The 19,532-nt window shown below is 31.4% G+C and overlaps 2 protein-coding genes across 5 annotated transcripts; both read left to right on the forward strand.

Annotated features, from left to right (window-relative positions):
* The first annotated feature begins 4,878 nt into the window (after positions 1 to 4,878).
* On the forward strand, positions 4,879 to 12,978 carry LOC127250869 (protein SCAR2-like). Of its 3 annotated transcripts, XM_051274312.1 has the most exons (13): positions 4,879 to 5,456; positions 6,518 to 6,681; positions 6,839 to 6,962; positions 7,040 to 7,163; positions 7,536 to 7,597; positions 7,691 to 9,072; positions 9,187 to 10,406; positions 10,492 to 11,439; positions 11,515 to 11,760; positions 11,855 to 12,115; positions 12,198 to 12,281; positions 12,363 to 12,476; positions 12,575 to 12,978. In XM_051274312.1, the coding sequence occupies exons 1-13, from the start codon at positions 5,302 to 5,304 to the stop codon at positions 12,623 to 12,625; spliced, it is 4,935 nt and encodes a 1,644-aa protein (XP_051130269.1). In that variant the 5' UTR covers positions 4,879 to 5,301; the 3' UTR covers positions 12,626 to 12,978. The 3 variants fall into 3 exon arrangements, with proteins under 3 accessions (XP_051130269.1, XP_051130268.1, XP_051130270.1); XM_051274311.1 differs by having other exon boundaries at positions 7,691 to 10,406; XM_051274313.1 differs by lacking the exons at positions 4,879 to 5,456; positions 6,518 to 6,681 and having other exon boundaries at positions 6,846 to 6,962; positions 7,054 to 7,163; positions 7,691 to 10,406.
* Positions 12,979 to 13,148: 170 nt separating this feature from the next.
* On the forward strand, positions 13,149 to 15,330 carry LOC127251111 (uncharacterized). Of its 2 annotated transcripts, XR_007838836.1 has the most exons (5): positions 13,149 to 13,594; positions 13,768 to 13,837; positions 13,920 to 13,988; positions 14,858 to 14,931; positions 15,067 to 15,330. XR_007838836.1 is itself a non-coding variant. In XM_051274695.1 (4 exons), the coding sequence occupies exons 1-3, from the start codon at positions 13,328 to 13,330 to the stop codon at positions 13,967 to 13,969; spliced, it is 387 nt and encodes a 128-aa protein (XP_051130652.1). In that variant the 5' UTR covers positions 13,150 to 13,327; the 3' UTR covers positions 13,970 to 13,988; positions 15,067 to 15,330. The 2 variants fall into 2 exon arrangements, 1 of the variants encoding a protein (XP_051130652.1); XM_051274695.1 differs by lacking the exon at positions 14,858 to 14,931 and having other exon boundaries at positions 13,150 to 13,594.
* The last annotated feature ends 4,202 nt before the right edge of the window (positions 15,331 to 19,532 follow it).

Consider the following 19,532-nt stretch of genomic DNA (forward strand, 5'->3'; position numbering starts at 1 on the left):
ACATATACGATCTACCATAATTTGATCTAACTTTTGTATAATTTGTACAAACATTTGTATATTGTTAGCATTGTTACCATTTTTGTAAACTAAAGACATTCGAATGCCAATAATTGATAATTGAATTTGGATAATAATTAAGTAATTGTACCAAATACTTACCACAATAATTTGACTACGTATATATTAATTAACTATATAATATAGCAAATATTGTTCAATAATACAGTGGTAGGTGTCCTAGGGTAAGCGTGACACCCATAACCTATTATTATTATTATTATTATATTTCGTAAGATTATTTTGACTTTTATGTAATAAATGTTTGATTTTAATTTTTTTTTTATTATATGTAAATTTTATATAAAAAAATATATTATCGAATCAGGACCTAACTCTCAGGATATGTCACCCCTTGATCACTTATAAGTTAACATTTAACTTTATATACTTATAAGACATACGTGGAAAAGTTTTGAAAGTAAAAAAATAAAATAAAATAAAATAAAATAGTTATACTCTCTTTATGCTAGTGAAATATATAAATATAATAAATTTAAAATAATAATATTTTATTAATTAGTGAGAATGTGTAAAATAATTTTGATATTTTTGTTTTTAAAAATAAAAAAAAAAAATATATTTTTAAAAATAATAGGTACTTTGATATTTATATATAATTACTTTTACTATAAACCAAAATAAATATTTTTAAATGAAAATGACAACAAATTGGAGTGACAAGAGTATTAGTATTGAACAAGATAATTCACAACATTTATTCCAAAATATTATATCAAATTATTATTATTTTTCATACAAATACGATGTTAAACATTTATTTTAGTGTGTGTATATATAACACCCAATTTCGGGGGGAACATTGATGGCATGACCTAACTCGCCTCAATGATATTTTATTTTCAATTACTTTGCCTATTTTTGTGTTATTAGTTTTAAATTTATATGTTTCTTTGATAGATTTGGTAAAATTTTGGTTTGAGTTTGGTATTAAAATAATATTTGATATGATGTTTTGTGAGAAGAAATTTTTTTTTTTTTTTTCGGAAAATCGCAGAGTCCAAATAGTAAGTAAATTTTTTTCTAAAAATATGAAATCATTTTTTTTAAAATTATTATTATACTAAAAGCTAAAATACATTTTAAAATAGTATTACATTATATTTATTGATATAACATCAAATAGTATTATTTTAATTCAAATTTTTAGTTAATTTAAAAACACAAAATCAATTCCAAAACCAACAAAAAAAAAATAATAATACAATTCATACATAATATTTTGTCAAATACATATATCTTTTGTTTGTTTGTATAATTTTTTTTTATTTATAAAATATCAAATTAAATAATTTTTTTATATATTATATTACACTTAAAATTGATGTTATATTTAAAAATTACACCAATAACAATTTATATAATATCAAATAATTATTTAAATTTAAAATATTATTATTAAAAAACAACACTGCTGAAATATTATTATTATTTTATGTTGATAAAATCACATATAACAGTACATTGATTCGTGCTATTATTATTTGAATTTATAATATTAAGACAATAAACTTATGTGAAGCACTAATATAATATTATAAATTTATACGTGGGGCGATGTTAGTTACTAAAATAAAAGGTTTCAATAAATTGGTGCTGGTATAAATTATTTATTTATTTATTTAAATGAATTGCATAGGAGAATATCCTATAGAATTGAATTGATGACCATTAAATACATAATAAATTCAATGTCCTTTTTTTTTGTTTGTTTTTTTTGTTGGGACATTCAATAATAAATAATACCCCTTCCTTCATATTTTAAAAGTATGTTATGGGTGTGTTTTTTTATTAAAAATATTATTATATTTGTATATTTTTTTTTTTCACAAATGTTGTATTATAAATCACTAATAGAAAGAATTTTGTATTTTTTCCTTTATTTATACTTACGTTTTGATATAATAATTAATTTTTAAAATGGACGGAGATAGTATATTTATTAAAACATTCGACTAAAATTAGTATATATATTTTTTGTTGTAAGATTTAATCTAAATTTTTATTGTTCATATTTTTTTTTAAAAAAAATAGCTCCATTTATAAAGAAATTATCGAAATTTTGGAGTTTTGTAATAATATAGATCATAAACATGATATTTTTATTTAAAAGGTTTATTATGAATAAATAATATTAAAACTTTAAAATGCGTCAACATAAATATTTTTATTTTTAATATAAAAATATAAATTAAATTATATATAAATATCATATTAAATAAATATTTAATTTTAAAAATTCACTATTTAAAACTCAATAGTCAATTTCCAAACCCACAACACAAACGTACCAAAACTAAATACGGATTTTTTAAATAAATATCCTAAGTCAGACTTGATTTGAAAATAGTTCTCAAAACTATTTAATTTTGACAAATTAAAGAGTTACCGTAAATTTAAGGAGTTCTGAAAACTCCTTTTTGTAGTACATTATTTAATAATTTCTAACAACATTTTAAGGAGTTCTCAGAACTTTTTAAATTTAGGACAAATGAGTTTTGAGAACTTCTTTTTAACTATGAGTGTGTTTGTTTGATAGTTTGAATTTTGAGTTGAGATTTGAATAGTAAAAATTTTGAGTTGGAATAATTGTATGATGTGGTATAAATATGTATTGATATGATGTTTTAAATATAAATTTAATTTATAGTATAATATAAAAAATATGTATTTATTTGCTATTTTTGGAGAAAAAAATTTAATAAATAGTAAATTTGGGGTATAATCTCATAACTGAACACACCATATACATATTAATTTATTTATTTTTTCTTATTTTTTAATAAAAATTTTCTTTTGTTCCCCATTTTCGTCCACTCAATAAGTTGACATTTATTTTTTGTATATTAATTATTATATTAAGAAGTAGTACTACATTATTATATTCAAAAGTAGTACAAATCAAGATAAAAAAAAAACAAAATATTTATTCTATAAAACAAATATAATGATATTTGTATAATAAAAATTATTATTATATAAAAATATTTTTAACATTAAGCACAATAACATCACAGATAAATATAAATTTATTAAATGGACAAATAGAGTAATTTTTATTTAAAAGTTAGTCATAATAAAAATTATTAGTAAAATTATATTTTATCTTACATTATTTCTACTTTGTAGTAATAAAAAAAATATAAAAGAGTCATTATTATATCTATACAAATATTATGTTAGTATATATATATAAAAGATATATGATCTGCAATATTATTACTATTATATTTTTATTTTATGTTTTTGAAATTTTGAATTTTTTCTATTTAGCTTAAAACTCTATGATATATTTATATTTATAATTTTTATGGTTAAAAATAATATGAGATAAAATATAATTTTGTAAATTTTTTTATTATGGTTTTCTTTTATAAAAATTATTAAAAAATAGAAATAAAAAAATAATTAATTATTAATATTATATTCATTAAAGAACACACAAAATTTTTTTAAAACTAAAAAATTTATAAAATCTACATTAAAACTATCAATATAATCCAAAAATTTTAAAAAATAAAAAATCAAAATTGTTATAAATGTGTAAAATATTTTTTAATATAGCAATAAAATATCAACAAATATAAAATTATGTTTTAGATTAAAAAATAAAAAAAAATAAAGAAAAGAAAAGAAACGTATCTTAAATTACATTAGGAAGAAGATAATGAACAAAAGAAAAGTTATACTACTTCCATCTTGCTCCAAAGGTCCAATTTATTTTTTATTTTTTATTTTTTTTTGTGTATATTTGAATATTAATTATTATATCAAAATATAGTACAAATTTAAAAAAAAATGCAAAAATACTTTAATTAATGTTTTCTAATGCCAATAAAATGACAATTGTACTGAAAAATTATACAAATATAAGAATATTTTTAATATTAAATATAACAACAAAAAAAGTAAATATAAAAGAAAATATTATAATATATATAATTAAAAAAAGTTCTTAAAATTCTTTTGTTCGTAAATTTAAGGAGTTTTCAAAACTTCTTATAATGTTTTTAAAAATTATTAAATAATTTATTACAAAAAAAAGTTCTCATAACTCTTTAAATCTACAACCAAAGAGTTATGGAAACTCCTCAATTTATCAAAATTAAATAGTTTTGAAAATTACTTTAAGATCTATTTTTTAAAAAAAACTCTTACTTAGCACATTTATTTAAAAAACCTAAAAAATACAGCCTAGATTTTGACACTTTGGCCCAATAATGAATGGTGTATTTGCTGGAAACATAAAAATTTACTTTTAAAGAATGATACTTATTTTTTCATATTTTTGCCTGTCAAGTAATAATCACTATTTGTATTTTGATAAAATTTATTAAATTAAAATATATTTAATAAATATAAATTAATTTAATTAAAAACTCATTTATTTTTATTTTTTTTTAAAAAAATAAATTAATTATTAATATTTAAAATTATACATCATTTATAAAATTAATTATATTAACTATAAATAAATAAATAATTTTTTTTGTTATTTATAAAAATCTTATTTTATATATAATGATACTTATATTATATATATTTAAAATATTTAAATATATATTTTAATTTTCTAATTGTATATATATTTTTATTTAAAATTATTAATATTATTAATTACATATAAAAATTATAAAGTAATTCGAAAAAAAAAAGTATAATAAAAATATTAAATTTAAATTTTATTAGTATATAAATTACAAAATATAAATAAATAAAACGAGAAGGAAACAAATCCAATGTTAAACCCCTATTATTGGCATTATTAACACACTTAAAAAAGAACAGTAAAATTGAGAGTTCATACATTTCAAAGGATATCGACCCACAATTGACTCCTTTTCTCGTCTTCTCGAGTCGTTCTCAATCTGCTCACCCATTTCCATGACCTTGCTGATCATCGAGGAAATTTTCACTTCACAACGTCTGCTTGTGGTGATTTTGCAGTGATACGGCCGAAATCGTTCGAAGAAATAGCGGTGTGGCAGCCAATTGATAATCGGAATATTCAGTTCCGACCAAACTGAATGTTGTTGTAAAAATTGCCTCAAAGTGTAGATCCGGTGTTATGTGATACTTTTGCTTCATTACCTCCACCACTTTGGGCATATCCAGCGGGGTTTCCGTTTTCTCCAGTGCTTTAAGCTCAGTTGTTTTTGGGTGCTTTGCTTGGAAATTAATGAATTTCGGCTAGGGTTCATTTGGGTGGACTAGAAAAGAATGCCGATGATGCGATACCAGATAAGGAACGAGTATAGTTTAGCCGATCCGGAACTGTATCGAGCTGCCGATAAGGATGATCCAGAGGCTTTGCTTGAAGGCGTGGCCATGGCTGGCTTAGTTGGAGTACTTCGCCAGCTTGGAGACCTCGCCGAGTGAGTTTTTAGTTTTGAATTCTCTTTTTTACTTTTTGGTTGATTTTTGAAGTTTTTGTGTTTGGATGAATTGTGGGGAAGAACTGGCTATTCTGGAATTGAGCGCTTGAACGTTTTAGTTAAATATTTGATGTGATAATTGATAATTGGACACCGCCAGAGTTAGATATTTGTTGAATTTTCCATCCTTAATTGGTGATATTGTTTTCTGGTTGTTTATTATATAATCTCAAGTTCATCACTGAATTTTGAGGAAATTAGGTTTTTTTAATTTTTAATTTTTTTATTGATGTTAAAGGTACAACGATTAAGCAGAACTGCACCTTTCAATTTGTTACAATGTATTGTACTCTTGATTATAATTTAACTTTGGGAGAGCAGTGCTTTGAGGGATTGTCATACTGATGTTTGTACTACTTGTTTTCCATCTTGAGAAGCTTTTGGGTTGAGCATTTTAGCCATTTTTTATAGCTTGAAGTAGTTCTTTCATTTTGTTTCACCCCTGTAAGTTTAACCTGGAGAAATGTAATTACCTTTTGTTGTCCCGATGAGTAGATTCTATTCTGGAAAATTTTCAGCAATTCATGCATGATTCGGTGATGATGAATTTTCATGGTCAAAACATGTGATTTGAATTAACTAAATGTTTCTTCCATGCCATTGTCTTGGCATTCGTACAAGGATATTTTCTGCTTCCACGAGATGCACATGCTCATGCATGCTTATATTGAGGTGATAACTGTATATATTAGTGATGCTCTTAAGATGTAGCGCACTAGTTTAAATGCAATTGAATATACTTGAGTTATGTTCCTTCTCTTTTCTCGTCATTACTGGACACTATATATTGGTATTTATCGTTCCATCCACTTGATCAACTCGGAGAAACTCTATGAAGGTTTAATGTTTCTTTTGTGCTATTGTCTGGCTGGTGCATTGCCACTGAAGTCGTGTAACTTCCAACACCCAATAATGTTTGAGAAAATTTTCCTCTTAATTTCTTCTGAAATAATTAATTCAACTAACTTTGTAGAGTGCTTATATACATATAAATACTGAAGGTTTGCTGGGGAGATATTTCATAATTTACATGAGGAGGTGATGTCAACTGCTGCAAGAGGGCATAGCTTAATGGTTCGGGTTCAACAGCTTGAGACGGATGTTCCTTCCATAGAGAGGGCATTTTTATCCCAGAGAGATCATTCCTCTTTTTTCTACAATGACGGTTAGGCCTGCTTATCTTTTAATTGCATTATTTAGCAATCACTGGACCTTTCATTCTGTAAGTAACATGAATTTTCATTTGGCTGAAGCTTGAGTCAGATATGCAAGAAGCTGCCTGTAAGATCTTGTTATAATCTTGATGAAACTTTGTGTTACAGGTATTGATTGGCGTTCTAATCTACGGGTGGATGAGAATCTTGTCACACAGGGAGATTTACCTCGATTTGTAATGGATTCCTATGAAGAATGCAGGGCTCCCCCTCGGTTATTCCTTCTAGACAAGTATGATCTGATTTTCTCATTTTGGTCAACCTGTCCATCTTGCTCTGAATTCGTATCTGAAATAGTCTTCAATTTAGGTTTGATGTTGCAGGCGCTGGAGCATGTCTAAAACGCTATACAGATCCTTCATTTTTCAAGGTAGACATATCTAGAATGTCTAGCTCTGATGTCCAGAGGGAAAAGAAGATTCTTAGACGAAAGGTATTTCTCTTTAGTCAATTAAGTTTTTGGGCATAGCAAGAGAGCAGTGTCTTTATGTGTTTCATTACAAAATCGGAATGTCACATATAAGATATCATGCCTACTCTACCTCTCAATAGTGTGACATTTATATTCTTCAAATAGTTTTTCTTACTTAAATGAATGCATCAGCTGTTAATTTCATCACTTGTCTTATAAACAATGTCTAATCCTTGTTTTAGTGGCCATGTCATGTTTAGGCTTCATTTTCCAATTGAACAATCAGAAATCTATCTTCATTTCTATGATAATTATCATCTTTTTGGTAGCCACTTGATCTTCCAATTAATTCGTTCCTGCCCTGGCATCTCATCTTTTATTCTGTATTCACAGAAGAAAGGGTCACGCTGGAGAAACGGCGAAACCCCTGAAACTATACCAGCATCTAGTACCAAGTGAGACATCTATTATATATCTGGCATACATTCTCTTTTCAGTTATCTTGAAGATGAAAATTGTTTATTTAATAACACTTATATCCATTACAGACTCCATGAGCTTTTGTCAGTGGAGCGTGCTGAATCTGGTGTTAGCAACACTTCACGTCGTGTGAAATTAAAGAGGAAGCTGAATGGATTTCCTTTTGACTCAAAAACTGGCAAAAGCTACATGGAAAAGTTACTCAAGACTTCTTCCCCAGATCATGATTTACTCCATGAAGTCAATGAAAATGCATTGCCATCTCTAATGCTGGCTAGGAATATTCAGGATGGATCTGGGCTTGACGCCCTTGAGGTCAGAACATTAAATACTGACAGAGATGCTGATGGAAGAAAAATAAGCCTCCCATCTCCAGATAGAGAGGAAATTGGGATGACTCTTTCCATCTATGATCGCAGTGAGGTTTCTGCTGATGATGGAATTTCAAGTAATGGCATCTCCTCATCCATTCTTGATAAGGTGCCTAGTGAAAAAGTTATAGCTGTAGATGCAGAAAGCCGTAGGGAACACAAGGTTACTGGATATGAATCTGATGGCCTTTCCAGCGATGCAGAAAATTTTGTGGATGCTCCTTTAACTATTGAGTCTGATATGGATACTGAACCAAAGCTGAGAATAAACAGTGATTTTGTCTCTCCGCCTATAAGAGGTCATCAGCAGCTTTCTGATGCAAATAAAGCAGTTATTACTTATAGGTCATCAGATTCTCGATCTACTGGAGATTCAATGATGTCTGATGAGAGAAAAGAAATCTCTAGTTTCTCTTGTTCTGATTCTCCGAGTACATCTGCTGAAGATTCACACCTGGAAAAATCTTCCAAAGGATTCCCATCTGCTGATAATCCTGAGATTGAGATAGGCAGTGCATCTTCTTTACACAAAGGTGCCAGTGAAGTTCCAATGGATCATTATTTACAGCCAGTGGTTTCCAATAGTACACACACAAGAACAAATTCAACCAACAGCCGAGCATCTGACTCAGAGCAGGCATCTTCTAGGTTGTGCAGGAACGAATCGATATCATCTTCATCTTATTCTGATCCTGGAGTTGTGACAAAACATATGTTACGGCAACCTGGGACAGCCCTTTCCTTGGATGATAATGATAAGGAGCCAAATATGGTCATAGATGTACCGTGCCATCCCTATGTTTCCGATTCTGAAGTAAATCATGAGGATGAATCAGATAACAAGGATGCGAATTTGGTAGATAAGAGGGCTTCCAGGCCAAATAAGTTCAAAGATCGTTCTCGGCGCACTGTTGGCAGCCGGCAATTTGGGTCTTCTAAAAACCTAATTACAAGTACATCAAATGATGAGTTTTCAAGATTGCATGAGGATTTTTCGTCTGTTTATCCAGATACAGCACATGATATTAATAACACGATGCCAGTGGTTTCCCTAAAAGAAAATGTAACCTACAAGCAAGGTATGGAGGATTCAAATGTTCCTGTTGATGCTTATGATTATTTATCTGGTAATGTGGTGGCATCTCCTGAGAAGACATCTGATGAAACATCATCACTCCATGCTCAAATGTCAGATGCTGAAGAAAATGTCTCTGCTACGTCCACCAAGAATCAGACTAGCTCCGAATCTTTGATATTGCCGCACTTGGAGATAACCCCTGATTGCTTGCAGCTGCGCCATGATGATTCCACTGGGGAAGATATTATTCCTGAGCATCAGAAAACAGTGCCTGAAAATCTTGTAATCCCCAACCACAAAGAAACTCGGGTAAATTCATATCATATGCTTGAAAATTTTGAAGAACCTGCAGGAGAATCAGACCCCTTAGTAGTGGACGACATCATATTGCTCACAAGTTCAGTGGGCAAGGAAGTTGCCGAACTATGTGACTCTGTGGACAAGAAATCGCTAAATGCAGATCTTGTAGAGTTTGGTGGGTCTCATTCAGAGGGAGAGAAATCAAATATTATAGATTGGGCTTCTACCGAGCAAGTTTCAAAAAATCCTGTAGCAGGTGATCCCCCTTTAAGTGACGGTCTTCAAGAATTGGTAGAAGAGCATATTCATTGTCTCGAGAACTCAGGTCTGAATGAACTTGACAAGAAAAATAACAGTCTTACAGGATTACATGGGAAAGATGAAGGTCACAAAGGATCCAATGTTTCTGCCTTACCATCTTCATTAGGTCCAAATTCAGATTCAAAGCCTCATATACCAAGCATTAGTGGCATTACTGTATCTGAATACCCTGATGATTCTTGTGATTCCAACTTAACTCCAGATAGCACATTATGTGAAGCAATTCAGGTTAATCTGGCTGACTCACCTCCCTTGCCACCTCTTCCTCCAATGCAGTGGAGGACCGGAAAACTTGAACACACGATGTCTTCTACAGAGGTTGAGCTGAAGAAAGTTGAGTTATTGCCAGAATTTACCTCTCTGTTGATTGCATCCACTGATGATGTTAGTACTAAATCACGGTTGACATGTGGTGATGTTGGCTCTTCACATGAAGCAAGTCAACTCTCTTCAGTTGAAACTGTAACCAAGGCTGCACCAGAAAATGAGGGGGGTGAGAATAGCTGTTCTAATTTAGAATCAGAAGATGATTGTGAGACAAGTGACCTCCCGTTAAATATAGAAAGCAAGCCGCTGCTTGTTATGCCTAATCGTGAGAGTGAGCCGTCGCCACTGGTGGATGAAGATGGAGTTTTACCTCACAGTTCCACAGAGGAAGTGCCTCATCCTCACCATCCCCTTGTTGAAGATGTTACTGCTCTTGATAAGAGTGAAGTAAGTATCATCAGTTCCTCATTTAATGTATGTGCAATTAGTGCCCTGGTTTGTTTGTTATTGACAAATTTATACCACTCTGCAGCAGCAGGAAGTTACCGATCAAGATAGGCCTCAGTTGCAGGCTATTGATGAACGAGATCTGCTCTTGGAGCCAATGAGGCGCAATGATGTGCATGAGGAAATTGACCTTTCACCAAAGATCGAAGGCAAGCAGGAGCAGTTTGTTATGCCAACTGTAGAGAGTGAATCTATTTCTCAGTCTGAAGATGGGGTTGCATATGGAAGACATGCAGAGAAGCTGACCCAACCTGGTGCTGCTCCTGTTGAAGATACTACCCTTGATGAGAAACCGACCCAACCTGGTACTGCCCTTGTTGAAGATGTTAAACTTGATGAGAGCCTTATGGAGGAACTGACCCAATCCGATACTACCGTTGTTGAAGATGCTGCTCGTGATGAGAATCATATGGAGAAACTAGCCCAACCTGGTGCTGCTCTTATTGAAGATGCTACTCTTGATGAGACTGTTATGGAGAAACTGTCCCCACCTGGTGCTGCTCTTATTGAAGATGCTACTCTTGATGAGACTGTTATGGAGAAACTGTCCCCACCTGGTGCTGCTCTTATTGAAGATGCTACTCTTGATGAGACTGTTATGGAGAAACTGTCCCCACCTGGTGCTGCCCTTGTTGATGATGTTACTCATGATGAGAGTTGTATGGCGAACCTGGCCCAACCTGGTGCTGCCATTGTTGAAGACGCTTCTTGTGATAAGATTCATATGGAGGAAGTGGCCCAACCTAGTGCTGCCCTTGTTGAAGATGCTACTCGTCATGAGAATCATACGGAAAAACTTGCCCTACCCGCTACCCATGTTGAAGATGCTACTCAGGATGAGTCTCATACAGAGAAACTGGCACAACCTGGTGTTGCTCTTGTTGAAGATGCTACTTTTGATGAGGTTCATATTAAAGAACTGGCCCAGCCTGGTGCCACTCTTGTTGAAGATTCTACTCTTGATGACAGCCAAGTAAGTATCATTGATCATGACAATGAATACCTTCACTGGGCTGTTAACTATACATAATCTTACACCATTATGCAGCCAAAGAATGTTCCGAATGAGGGTGCTTCTCAAGTAGAGGAAGAGCAAACAAGGAGTGGAGATAAGAAGATAACACTTGATCATCCGCCATTGACAAACAGCACACAGCTGCAGCTTGTTATGCTGACTCCAGAGAATGAATATATGCCACCAGCAGAAGATGTAGCTATTGAGAGTCATGCAGAGAAACTACCCCATACTTCTAATCCTTCCATCAAAGATGCTGCTGCTATTGATAAGATTCACGTTTGTCTTTTGTTCCTTGATTTGAAAATTCAAGGCATTGCTAACATTTCGTGTCATATAATTTGCACTGTTTTTTACTCATCTGCTGCTACAGGAAGTTGCGGCAAAAGAGACTCAACTACTTAACAGAGATGAAAACCCAATCTCGGAGCAAATTAGGACCAATGGTACGCCCGAAAGCACTGATCTTACACCAAAGATGGAAGAAAAGCAGCATGGTGTTATGCCGACTCCAGCAAGTGAATCCATGCCTGAATCCGAGGAAAATGAAGCAGCAAATGTCAGCCGTAGAGTGAAACAGCTCCTTCCCCACAATCCACTTGTTGAAGACAAATCTGTTCTCGATAAGAGTAAAGTAAGTATCTATGGCCACTCCCTTTTAGAGATGGTACCAATATCCTGAAATGCTGAACCCACCATTTAATACTGCTCTGCAGCTAAGGAAAGTTGGAGATCGAGTCATCCCTGAGGTACCCAAGCTAGATGACCAAAATTCATTCCTCGAGCAAATTAGGACCAAGGTAAGATTTTTTCCAGATATAGATTTGTTATATGCATACACACTACTTTTGTCAAACTCACAAGCATTTCCACTTTGTCAGTCATTCAACCTGAAACGAACAACGACATCATCAAGACCTAGCATTCTAAATCGTGCTCCTGCAGCCAATCTTAATGTTGCTGCGATTTTGGAGAAAGCAAACGCTATGCGCCAGGTCACAATTTTTTTTCCGTAAAGGGCTTTCGCAACCTTACCATGTATGTTTTCCATCACTCGGATCAAATGTAATTATGGAACTGGTGTTTATTGCAGGCAATTGCTGGCAGCGACGAAGATGATGATGATAGTTGGAGTGATTCATAGGAAATATTAGATGGTTATATATTGCTCTACAGTTCTGCCACAGGCGCTAGCCGGGAGTCTGCAACAAAATGTAAGCATGTATAATCTTCGATTCCGGGACGAGTAAAGCTGGTGGAGCTATATATATATATCAATATACTTTTAACGTTGTGTGTAAATGTTTTGATGGTATATATATACATGAATCTCTATATATATTGCAGCTGATTCTACAAATTATACATGTACAAACATACTCTGTTGGCTTTGTTATTGGAGTATACTTTGCATTTTCCATGTATCTTCGTATGATGTATTTTTAGACAGTGGGAAGACACAATTCATTGAAAGTGAACATTTCCATATGTTATCAATTGATTTATTTATCCAATTTTATTATTTTTTTTATTTAAATAATTTTAAAAAATTTATTGCGGGCCTGATCTGGATATCCCAATTGGGCTGACCAAGAAGCCCAATTTGGCCCAAATTTGAATCCGTGGTATTCAAAAACGGCTGCTACGATACGACGTCGTCTATGTCACCATTGACAATTGACAGCCTGATACAACTGGAGAGCAATTCCTGTTTCAGTTTCAGAAACCCTACCAAAATCTCCCAATTTGATTATTTATTTTTGATGCGAAATTTACACGTCCCTGCAGCTACTGATAAGCTCCACGAAAAGAAAGGAAGTATAATTATTTAACCAGGAGCTGCGGTATGGGAAGAAAGAGGCGGGAGTTGAAGGATAACGACAGCGATAATACTAACAAAGCGAAGAGGAAGAAGGCGACGGCGCAGGCGGAGGAAGCCGGAGATATGGCGGAGCAGCAGCGGAGAGTGCCTCTTTCGGCGGTGGTTTTGGATTGCTCGGAGCGGTGGTTTCAGGACACGCTCAAGGAGGCGAAAGCTGGTGACGTCAACATGCAGGTGCTTGTGGGCCAGATGTACTATAGCGGGTATGGTGTTCCCAAAGACGCTGACAAGGTCCATTCAATTTCTCTCTGGGATTTAGTCTTCTTTTTAGATTCTCGATGGGTGGATTAATGTCTTTCATCGATCGCTGCTTGATTTAGTTGGAAAGTTCCTGTGATTTTGTTATTAAATTGCCTGATAGCTTTTGCCAATTTCTGAAGTTACTGTTGGCTTTGAGAATCTAGGGAAAATTATGGATTTCAAGGGCTTCGAGGATGAGGTCTTCATCTTGGAAAGTTAGCCATAAACGTCCAGGTGAGCGCTCGGTTCCTTTTTTACTTGCCTTACACAGCTGTTCGTTGTTTCAGATCGCTCATTTAATTTGTGACTGTTGTAGGTTACAATGCGAGTGATTCGGATACGGATGAGATTGTCAGTGATTCTTGATAATTTTTTTCGCAAAGAGGTGGGCTGAATTTCCTAATTGTTGTTTACATAGTCTTTTTGTTAGCTTTTGTGCTTTATAAATTTATGTTCACTTCACATGTTAGTGTTGATGTGTAGATCCATTCTTTGTTGAATCTCAGAATATATTAGCTTCTTGATTCAGTTATCAAATCATCCCATAGTCATTTTAATTGATTGTTTATGTGCTTCTTCTTGTTGATGTCTACAGATTTTGCTTTAGGTTGAATCAGGTTGTTTTGATTCTTATAGATAGAGTTGTATACTAAGAACCCCTGTTCAACACCCAACCCCTTATTTTTTTTGCTGCCACTAATAGTGAAAGCAGTTCAATTGGAGAATTGGGGAGTAAAACTGCAAGCCCTCCATTATCCTAGATAATGCATTGATATTACTGTCCTACTAGTGTTTGAATGTAAAAAGAAGCATGAATGTTAATCATTGAATTTGAATTTATAAATTGTCGAATCCTTCAAGTTTTTAATTCTACCCAGCTCTAGTCTCTAGTGAAAAGGAATTTAAGTGCCCCTTTTGTTAAACTTCTCAACAGGAATGTTTTATGCTTTAAGCTGTTACAACTTACAAAAGAATGAGTACTGCCATAATGGCACACATTTTTTATCATGTAATTTTCTGAGTATCCGCTCAATTATTGAACTTCAAACAGTATAGTACACTTCACTTGTGTTGTTTAATACCACTCCCTGACCTCACACACTTCCTATGATTCCCACTGTTCCATCGATACAATTTTTCAGCATTGCATCAGCTTGAGTAGGAAATATCTAGTTGAGCCTGCCTCAATATGAGCTATGAATTTCACATTTGTTAATCCTGCTTGTATGTCAATTTCATTTATTTAATGAGTAGGTGATTTATAAGGAAGTCTTGGACCAGGCAGTTTTGATCTTGAACCTTTGAAGGGAATGGATAGTGACAGAGTTGTGAGCATCATTTTCTTGCATAGTTTGAATTAAAGCATGGAACAAGCTGGTCGCTTTTTCTAATTCAAGATGCTAGCCGAATGTCGGCTTTACTGTCCCTTTTCAGTATCACCACTAAAGGTATATGTTTTGCAGGATTCCAAAGCCGGATGTGAAGATTATGTGTATCTGTAAACCAAAAACTCCCAATTCATTGCTGCCGTGCTTGAAGATTTTCTGTGCCATGTAAGGAAAGTCTTTTAGTGCACCCCCTCCCTTTCCCAATGTGGGTTCATGTGTATGTTCTTGATTGAATTGAAACAGTTTTGTTGGGGGAATTCGAATTGCTGATTGTTCTTTGGGTGGTGATGAAAAGGCGTTTATAATCAATCTGAAGGTATATAGATATATATTGTATTACATGTTAACTTTCCTATTGAATACACAATCAAAGAATCCATAGTTGTTGTCAGTACGGGTGGTTCAAATCAGTGCTTGACTAGTGTACTTTATTGCTGGTGTAGGCAGGTACCAATTAGTCTAATCTCCTCCATTAAACAAGTGTTCATTTAGTCTTCAATGGTGGCCTGCCCTCACTTTCTGTGAATGTTTATGGCGTGGACTGACTGATATATATATATATTCTTATGTCATCTGTAGTGTAGAGTCTTCTATGACTATGGTGGTGGTACTATATAGTACTACTTCAAAATCCCTATTAAGGTCAAACCTCTCTCTCTCTCTCTCTCTCTCTCTCTCTCTCTGTCAGGTCATTCTTATCCAAAAGGTGGGTTTATGATCAAAAATCAAATCTTTGATTGGAAATTGATTATAGTATTAAATTTATAGCAATACAGAAGCACAGAAAGTGAAAGCCGAGTTGGGAATAATTGATTGTATAGTTCCGTAGCGCAAACGCGACGTGTACGGAATAATTGATTTATTTTGACAATAGGATTAAAATAAGTCTGTAAGGTGCACCACCCAAGTTGCTAAATTCGCCAGCTCTGCTCATGTAGGTGCTATAATAGAGGTATAAAATCTGGTATAATGTTAATAGGGCCACACTATTAGCATATGACTCCCTCCGTCTGTGATTGCCACACTGTAGACAATTAGTAGATAATTAATAGATAATTAAAAATATATTAGTGAAAATAATTATTTTATAATATAAATAATTATAAATTAAAATTAAGATAACTAATTAGTTTAATTAAAATTAAAAAATTAAAAAATTTAAAATAAAATTAAAGTGTGTAATTATTTTTCAAAAAAGTGACATAGAGTATTACTTTTATAAATAAAATAAGAATAATTATTTTTTTTACATTATTTTTAACTATTCTTCTTATATCCTTTAATACTGTATTTTTTTTTATTTTGATACGCATTATATATATATGCTGTAATATTTTTAAAATAAAAATAATTAATTGTATTTTATTAAATCACATCACTTAAATATAAAATAAATATACGTTTATTTATCACCACATCACATCATTTTTATTTTATTTTACTCATCTAAATTTTCCCGTTGAAATTAAAATAATACACTTTATTTGGGGCGAAAGAGTATTATTTTTTAATTTTTGCATAAAAAATAAATAAATAAATTTTAAAATTTAATAAAAATATATATATATATGTGATTTAGATTAATATAATATAAATAAAACACGTAAATTAACACAAAACATTTCTTAAAAACATATTATTGATTTCACTTTAGTAAATATATCATATATTCATATATTATATGGGTGTGTTTGTCTGGAGAATTGGATTTTAAATCCACTATTCTATCTTTTTTTTTTCTCAAAAAATATTAAATTAAACACCTGCTTTTTATTTTTTATATTATACTAAAAAATCAATTTTACATTCAAAATATCAAATCAACACCTATTTATATACTATGATATAACTATTTAAATTCAAAATTTTTACTAATAAAATCCCAACTCAAAAATCCAAACCCCCAAACAAACACACCTCAATATATAACACAAGACACTTCAATTGGTGCACTCTCGTAATTTTGAATTTTTTTTTAAAAAATAATTTTACTTTTTTTTTTTGTGGATAAATTTGAAATTTTATGTTATTTTTAAACTAATTTTACTTTTTCTTTTGATTATTTGCAAATTATATTTCTAAAATTAACAAAATAGCTGAACACATGGATATAATTAAAAATTTCACATATATTCTAGGGAATGATAACAAACTCATCAAATAATATCTCATGAATATTTTTAAATCATAACTAATCAAATCAATTTACCAATCACATTCTATATAATTGTATATATAATGTGCATATCTATGTATATAATTATCCTAACCTCTTTTTTTTGTATATTTTTGTTATTAAAATTCAATCATTATATATATATAATTACATATACATATATTTTATTAATATTCGGTATAATTTTCAATTATTATATTGTCTTCAACTTTGAGCATTACGCTAATTTAGACGGGGAAATTCAACATCATAATTTGTGAGATTACAAAAAAAAGTAAAAAAGTATGTGAATACAAAATAATTTTGTTAAATTTATGAAAAATCATAGAAATTATAGTTTAAAGGGAGTTAAAGATTTTTCATATAAAAAAATATTATTATCTCTTTTATAAACTATTATTTATGCATATAATTTATTATCCTTCTTTATATAGTGAAAATTTTGTAGTAAATTTATTTTTTTCGACTTATCAATTTAAACTTTATTATATGAAAATTTTTACTAATTAATTTTTTTTATCCATACTATAATGCAAAAAAAAAGTCTAAAAAAAAGAGAAAGAAAGAATGAGAAAAAAAAATACAAGAGAAAAAAGAGAAGTAGAAAGATTATTTATTTTATTTTATTATATATAATAATATTATTAAATTAATTTTAATTTTCTACTAATCGATTATTATTATTATTATTATATTTATTTACAAATTTATTTAGTTTCGAAAATAATTTCTAATACTTCATTGTTATTGTATATGTATTTTTTAAAATTATTATATTATATTATTCTTATTTTTTACTAATATAATTTCTTTTTTCATTCTTATTATGTATGTATTTATTATTTTATTTAATTTTTAATGTTCTAATACTCCATTATTATTGTACATGTTATTCTTATTTTCACTAATAAAATATTTTTCAATCTTATTTAATTACAGTAATTTTTATTTATAGTTTATTATTTATATAAATTTATTTTTATTATCTTCATACAAATTTATTATTTAAAATATAAAATTAAATTAATATCACAATTTTTATAATTAATAATATACTAGTGTATTATATATATATATATATATATGCACTTGACACATTTACAAATATGAAAATTATATAGATAAATATGTGTTGTCTTATCTATTTTATATATGCTAACTAAACATTAGGCCGTCAACATTGGAACCTTTACATTTTTAATTTCTTTTAATAAATTAATATATAATTTTTAAGTTTGTTTAGTTTTAATTTAAAATTGAAATGATAATTTAAATATTTTAATTTAATATTTTATAAAATAATAATAATAATTGTTAACTACAAATAATAATAATAATAATAATAATAATAATAATAATAATAATGTATTGAACTTATAAATTAGATTGATGTATAGTCCAAAGGGCCTTGTACGGAGGTCGCACAAGATGAGGTCGGGCGAAGAAAGATGAGATGGCAGACACGGAGGTCGGACATGATAAAGTCGGGCAAAGAAGAAGTATCGGCAGACACGGAGGTCGGACGGGATAAAGTCGGACAAAGAAGAAGTATCGACAGACACGGAGGTCGGACATGATAAAGTCGGACAAAGAAGAAGTATCGGCAGACACGGAGGTCGGACAGGATAAGGGCGGGCAAAGAAAGTATCGGCAGACATGGAGGTCGGAAAGGATAAGGTCGGGCAAAGAAAAAGTATCGGCATACACGAAGGTTGGACAGGATAAGATCGGGCAAAGAAAAAGGATGAGACGGCCGATACGGAGGTCGGTCAAAAGAGGAAGTCGGGCGAAGAAGGATAAGACGGCCGATACTGAGGTTAGTTAAAAGAGGAAGTCGGATGAAAAAGGATAAGACGGTCGATGCGGAGATTGGTCAAAAAGAGGTCGGACGAAATGAAAGGTTTGTTAATTGGTCGCTTAACTAAGCGACGTGATTAATCGCTTAGTCGATTGGCTGGTCATTTGGTCAAACAGTAGTTCAGTCGCTTGAAAGGGCGTCGGTTGGTTGCTTGGTTGGGCGACCAGTGAATCATCTGGACGAATGGCTATTCAGCTGTTTTGAAGGGACTGAATGGTGGTCGCTCGAGTGGGCAACTGATAGTCGTTTGGTCTAGCGACCAGTTAGTATCTGGATTGGTCGGTTGGTCAATCGTTGGATTATTCGGTAAGTTCAGTCGGTGGATGGGCCAAACGATTTCTTAGTCGGATGGTGATGTATGATCCGTCAGAAAAAGGGACTAAGAGGAGATGTGGGCCCGTCGTTAGATCCATTAGTTGATTAAGGGTTTCTCAAGGCAGTCGGTCGGTCTGCAATCCGTCTAAAATTTGCTGGGCGTTTGAGTGGTCGTTTGAGACCAGCCGTCCA

This window comes from Andrographis paniculata, unplaced genomic scaffold (assembly GCF_009805555.1).
Source record: "Andrographis paniculata isolate CXL003 unplaced genomic scaffold, ASM980555v1 Contig38END, whole genome shotgun sequence".
Classification (NCBI taxonomy): domain Eukaryota; kingdom Viridiplantae; phylum Streptophyta; class Magnoliopsida; order Lamiales; family Acanthaceae; genus Andrographis; species Andrographis paniculata.

Bases quoted from the DNA above. Each gene is read 5' to 3' on its own strand.
- LOC127250869 (XM_051274311.1), top strand. From the start codon at position 5,302: ATGCCGATGATGCGATACCAGATAAGGAACGAGTATAGTTTAGCCGAT. The intron at 10,407-10,491 runs GTAAGTATCATC...ACCACTCTGCAG, and splicing joins CTGCTCTTGATAAGAGTGAA to CAGCAGGAAGTTACCGATCA. The intron at 12,282-12,362 runs GTAAGATTTTTT...CCACTTTGTCAG, and splicing joins TCGAGCAAATTAGGACCAAG to TCATTCAACCTGAAACGAAC.
- LOC127251111 (XM_051274695.1), top strand. From the start codon at position 13,328: ATGGGAAGAAAGAGGCGGGAGTTGAAGGATAACGACAGCGATAATACT. The intron at 13,595-13,767 runs GTCCATTCAATT...TTGAGAATCTAG, and splicing joins TTCCCAAAGACGCTGACAAG to GGAAAATTATGGATTTCAAG. The intron at 13,838-13,919 runs GTGAGCGCTCGG...TGACTGTTGTAG, and splicing joins AGTTAGCCATAAACGTCCAG to GTTACAATGCGAGTGATTCG.